This window comes from Cebus imitator, unplaced genomic scaffold, assembly GCF_001604975.1.
Source record: "Cebus imitator isolate Cc_AM_T3 unplaced genomic scaffold, Cebus_imitator-1.0 Scaffold417, whole genome shotgun sequence".
NCBI classification, from domain to species: domain Eukaryota; kingdom Metazoa; phylum Chordata; class Mammalia; order Primates; family Cebidae; genus Cebus; species Cebus imitator.
The window spans coordinates 439,668-445,896 of record NW_016107732.1 but is presented as its reverse complement, the minus strand read 5'-3'; the positions used below and the strand labels follow the sequence as shown (position 1 = coordinate 445,896).

At 44.4% G+C, this 6,229-nt stretch overlaps 1 protein-coding gene across 2 annotated transcripts in view; it reads right to left on the bottom strand.

The window, feature by feature from the left end:
- ZNF460 (zinc finger protein 460) overlaps positions 1-6,229 on the bottom strand; it is a 13,644-nt gene that overhangs the window by 3,882 nt on the left and 3,533 nt on the right. For both annotated transcript variants that reach the window (XM_017509581.2, XM_017509580.2), the window contains exon 2: positions 5,244-5,370. In XM_017509581.2, coding sequence (XP_017365070.1) covers positions 5,244-5,277 — 34 coding nt within the window. In that variant the 5' untranslated portion in view covers positions 5,278-5,370. The remainder of the gene's footprint in view (positions 1-5,243; positions 5,371-6,229) is intronic.

Genomic DNA, 6,229 nt, shown 5'->3' with positions numbered 1-6,229 from the left:
TTTTTTTTTTTGAGATGGAGCCTCACTCTGTTGGCTAGGCTGGAGTGCAGTGGCGTGATGTCAGCTCACTGCAACTTCTGCTTCTTGGGTTCATGTGATTCTCCTGAATCAGCCTCCCAAGTAGCTGGGATTACAGGTGTGAACTACCATGCCGGGCTAATTGTTTTGTATTTTCAGTAGAGATGGGGTCTCATCATATTGGCCAGACTGGTTTGGAACATCTGACCTCAGGTGATCTGCCCACCTAGGAATTCCAACATGCTGGAATTACAGGTGTGAGTCACCACACCTGGCCAAATTTTTTTTTTTTTTTTTAAAGAGATGGGGTTTCACCATGTTGCCAAGTCTCGAGTTCCTGGCCTCAAGCAATCCGCCCACTTCTGCCTCCAAACTGCTGGGATTACAGGCATGAGTCACCATGCTTAGCCAACTCTGGAAATTTTTAAAGAGAAGCCCAGCAGTAGAAGCTCAAGCAGAGTACAGAGTGTCTAGAATAGAGATCTCCACTCACAGTCAAGACGAGACTAGGTGAATATCATAATGATGACACTGTATGGTGAGCTTGCTCAAAGCAAGATGTCAAGATGCTACAAGAGGCCAGGGAAGGGGCACTTAATGTAGCCTAGATAGGGTAGGGACAGGAAGAGGTAAGGAGGCTTCCCAGAGAGGATGCTTCATGAGCTTACCTCTAATGGAGAGGTGAGGTTGCCATATAGAGAAAGTGGGAAGGTAACAGTAGCCTTAGGACATAGAATATATAAAAACACAGTTTCAGAGAATCCAGGGAACTACAGTGAGAGGAGGCAGCCCATGAGAAGTTAAAGTTGGTCAGGATTCAGAGACAGGAAGGGGCAGAGAGGAAGCTGATGCTCAAGATTCTGCCTGAGGGACAGCTAGCGACAGCCACAGCTACTCCTAGGACAGACCTCCTAGGACAGAGGGAGAACAGATTCCTGGTAGACATATAGAATCCACTGTGTCAGGGTGAAAGATAGGTGAAAAGGCTAACAAACAAGTGGATCTTGAAAAAGAAAACTATAAAACTTTATTTCAAGACAATAAACATCTACTTGAATGAATAATAATATAAAGTTATCAACTCTCTCAAAACTGATCCAGAAATTAAATACAACCCTGAAAAACAATAACCTGAAAACACTAGAAAAAGACATAATCTGACAGGTTCCTGCCTGTAATCCTGGCTACTCAGGAAGCTGAGGGTGGGAGGATGACTTGAGCCTAGGAGTTCGAGACCAGCCTGGACAATATAGCCAGACCCCACCTCTTTAAAAAAATAGTAATAATAATAAATAAAAATAGGCCAGGCACGGTGGCCCACATCTGTAGTCCTAGCACTTTGGGAGGCCGAGGCAGGTGGATCACGAGGTCAGGAGTTTGAGACCAGTCTAGCCAACATAGTGAAACCCCTTTATTATTTTCTCTACTAAAAATACAAAAAATTAGCCGGGTGTTGTGGTGTGCACCAGCTACTCAGGAGGCTGAGGCAGGAGAATTGTGTGAACTCCAGGAGGCAGAGGTTGCAGTGAGGCCAGACTGCGCCACTGCACTCCAGCCCAGGCAACAGTGCGAGACTCTGCCTCAAAAAATAAAACAAAATAAAAACAAAAATAAATAAAAACAATGTGCAGATTAGCCTTGAAGAGTATTTAAGAGTAAAAAGGATGGGCTATGAGATAACTGATGAAGCCAACTTAAAAGCGAACATCAGAGTAAGAAGAGAACCAAAGTCCAGTGAGAATAGGGAAAGAGAATCTAAGAGGGCCAGATGTGCAAGCACAAAATATGAACTCTGTGCTGAATCATGAGTTCATAGTGAAGGGAGGTTAAGAGTGTAGCCCTCGAGTCAGAACATCTCAGTTCAAATCTTGCCTGTACCAAGTCAGCTACAGAAGAGAAATGATTTAGCTGATCCTAGTCTCCATTTCCTCATCTGAAAAACAGAAACTCTCAGATTCTGTCTCATAGGCTATGACGAGAGTTAAATAGGAAAATTCTTGGCTGGACATGGTGGCTCATGCCTGTAATCCCCTTACTTTTGGAGGCTAAGGCGGAAGAATTGCTTGAGGCCCAGAGTTCAAGACTAGCCTAGGCAATATAGCAATACCCTGTCTTTACAAAAAAGTTAATAAATTAGTCGGACATTGTAGTGTGAGCCTGCAGTCCCAGTTACTCTGCAGGAGAATTGCTTGAGCCCAGGAGTTTAAGGCTGCAGTGAGCTATGATGGTGCCACTGCACTCCGGCCTTGACAACAGAACAAGACTCTGTCTCTTAAAAAAGTGGGAAATTTCTGGCTGGGTACGGTGGCTCATGCCTATAATCCCAGCACTTTGGGAGGCCAAGACGAGTGGATCACTTGAGGTCAGGAGTTTGAGACCAGCCTGGCCAACATGGTGAAACCCCATCTCTACTAAAAACAGAAAAACTTAGCTGGGCATCGTGGCAGGCATCTGTAGTCTCAGGTACTCAGGAGGCTGAGGCATGAGAATCGCTTGAACCTGGGAGGCGGAGGTTGCAGTGAGCTAAAATCATGCCACTGCACTCCAGCCTGGGTGACAGAGTGAGACTTTGTCTCAAAAAAAAAAAAAAAAAAAAAAAAGCGGGGCGAAATTTCTATAAAGCACTTGCTTGGCACAGTGCTAGACACTACATAAGAGACTAGTAAATTGTGGGCCATCATCAGTTATCATTATGGTCACTGTTGTATTTGAAAATTAGGAATAAAATAGTGACCTTACAACGGTTTCTGTGCTGTGATACACAGAAACCTATCACATGGACTCAAAGAATAAAAGGGAATGATGTTTTGTTTGTTTTTTTTTGTGATGGGGCCTTGCTCTGTCGTCCAGGCCAGAGTATAGTGGTGTGATCCTGGCTCACTGCAACCTCTACCTCCCAGGTTCAAGCAATTCTCCTACCTCAGCCTCCTGAATAGCTGGGATTACAGGCGCCTGCCACCACATCCAGCTAATTTTTATATTTTTAATAGAGACAGGGTTTCACCATGTTGGCCAGGCTGGTCCAAACTCCTGACCTCAGGTGATCTGCCCACCTTTGCATTCCAAAGTGCTGGGATTACAGGCGTGAGCCACTGCGCTTGGCCTCAGTGCGTGGACTTCTTAAGATTTTTGTACTATATAGCATATAAGTTATAGCTAATTCAAAAAGTAAAAGAGATGGGGTCTTATTATGATGCCCAGCCTGGTCTTGAACTCCTGGCCTCAAGCAATCCTCTCACCTCAGCCTCCCGAGCAGCTGGGAGTAGAGGCATCTGGCTTGCATTGCAGGGTTATTAATTGACTTAACTGCATTACTGTTGTATCTCAGAGAATACAGAGGCCCAAGGAGAGAGAAGAATGGCCAATAGGTGGAGCAGTCAGAACAAACAAAACATTTGTTGATAAAGCTGTCTTATAGGGTTTAGTTCATGGTTCCCCACAGCAATTACAATAGTAATATCAAAGACCACTGATCACAGATCACCACAATAAATACAATATTAATGAAAACGTTTGAAGTACTCCAAGAATTACCGAAATGTGACACAGACAAAAAGTGAGCACATGGTATTGGAAAAATGGTGTGGGATAGACTTGCTCAATACAGGGTTGCCACAAACATTCAACTTCTAAAAATACAGTAACTGCAAGGTGCAGTAAAGCAAACTGCAATGAAACAACCATGAGAAAAGTGAGGCACTTCTCTGCACTGGCATGGGTATAAAGAAATAAAAATTCTAAAAAGAACATTAAAGCACAGAGGAGTTCAGTACCTTGCCCAGGGAACACACAGCTCATAAGGAGTGGAGCTAGGACTGCACTCTGAGACATCAGACCCTGGTTTCCCAAGTGCTATGCTCAGAGGAAATGGAGAACACCCCTGTGTGGTGCCAGGAGCCTCAAAACAAGTAGGCTATAAAGAAGAATGGGAGACATGAGTAGAGGAACCCAATCCTAAGGGAATAGGGCACCAGAATGAGGGGTACATGTGGTGACGCCACACTTTGACATTTCATGAACCACTGAAAAAAAGAACTGGGAGAGAACTCAAAACAGCGATTTGGCCACATACAGACATTTGCACAAACATCAAAATCAACACTTCACAAAAGAAATAACTTTTACCAAGAAAAAAATGCAACAAACAGCATCTTACAAAGAAGGTATATCTATTAAACTGAATGAATTAAGCTTCTGAGGTGCTCACTGCAATGGCCCTAACCTTACTTACTGAGGATGGGGATGCTGGGAGAATTAAGTGAGAAGAATGTCAACAGAGAAACAACAAAAATATGCAGGAAGTGGTAGTGCCAAGGAATGTGTGAGCCTCAGAGAACAAGAACTGGATGGTCACTTTGTTCCAGAGAATAGCTAAGCCAGAAAAAGCCATTATGAAAAGAGTGACAGGAGCAGACCCATAGAGGGAAGCCAGCACAAGACAGAAGGCAGGGCACAATCACGCTTCCTTCCAAATGCAGTATAAGTTCCGCAAGCAGCCTGGCTACAAATCTTGCCTTTGGGTTCTGCAAAACATCCCCATTTTCTAATAACACATCCCTCTCCTTTGGCTATGACCAAAAGCAAACTATATTTCTTAGCCAACCCTTCCTAAGTAAGACACAAAGATCAGGAAGAACCAGGTGAGTCAAAAAAATTAGGACAGGTGTGATGGCTTATGGCTGTAATCCCAGCACTTTGGGAGGCCAAGGCAGGCGGATCGCTTGAGGTCAGGAGTTCAAGACCAGCCTGATCAACATTGAGAAACCCTGCCTCTACTAAAAATACAAAATTAGCTGGGTGTGGTGGTACACACCTGTAATCCCAGCTACTCACGAGGCTGAGGCAGTAGAATCACTCAAATCCGGAAGATGGAGGTTGCAGTGAGCCGAGATCGTGCCACTGCACTCTAACCTAGGCAAAAAGACTGAAACTCCATCTCAAAAAAAAAAAAAAAAGGAGAAAAAATATATATAGTATATATTATACACTATATTCTTACAATAAAGTAAGTTAGAGAAAAACATATGTACTATATAAAAAAAAAAAAAAAAAAAAAAAAGAGTGAAACTTTGGGAAACAGAAACAGGAGTGGCTCCCATGACCTGACCTACTCCACCAGCCAGGCCTGGAGCCAGAATGAAGATTAATGAGGCTAAAATGAAGCTATTTTCAGGTGCCCTTTATGTAGGAGAGGAGAGGAAAGGACAGGAGAGGACAGGCCTTACCCAGTGCAACCAGAAGCCCACAGGTCTCCAGCATCACCTCCACGTACAAGGCCCTCTGGGTCACATCCAACTGCCCCCACTCCTCCTGGGTGAATGTCACAGCCACATCCTCGAAGGTCACAGACTCCTGAAAAGTCAAACAAAGGCAGTAATGTTTCCTTTGGAACTGTGAAATAGGATTAGAACCTGCCACTCCAGCACTGCAAAAGATGCACAGAGAATCAAAGACCAAATCACCAAGCACCTCCAAAGGGCCAAGATCTGTGCCAGGATCAAGGGGAACGTGGACACTACCTTGCATGGATTACAGAAGTGCAGAGGAGACAGAAGGCTCCTATGCAGGAAGCCACTTAACACAGAAATAAGGTTAGGACAATCCCAAGTGGACTGAGAGGCACAGACAGTAAGTGCTATGACATATCAGAGGAATTGGAAAGAATAATAATAAAAACAACAACACCAGCAACAATAACAGGAACAGCACCTAAGTCTTACCCATCCTCCCTTGTGCCTGCCTTATGACAACAGCTTTACATGCCACGGTAAAGTGACTGAAAGCCCCCAGCTCAGGAGCCAGACTCCTTAGGTTTAAAACCAAATTCCTGAAATCAACACATGCCTGCTATGTGACCTTGGGGACTTCATTTCATTTCTCTGAGCCTCGATTTCCAGGTCAATATAACAGTGTTTCCCACTGCATCAAGAACAGTCAGCTGGGCGCAGTGGCTCATGCCTGTAATCCCATCACTTTAGGAGGCTGAGGTGGCCGGATCACAAGTTCAGGAGTTTGAAACCAGCTGGACCAATATAGCGAAACTCCATCTCTACTAAAAATACAAAAATTAGTCGGGCATGGTGGTCCCTGTAATACCAGCTACTCAGAAGGCCGAGGCAGGAGAATCGATTGAACCTGGGAGGTGGAGATTGCAGTGAGCTGAGATTGCACCACTGCACTTTAGCCTGGGAAACAGAGTGAGACTCTATCT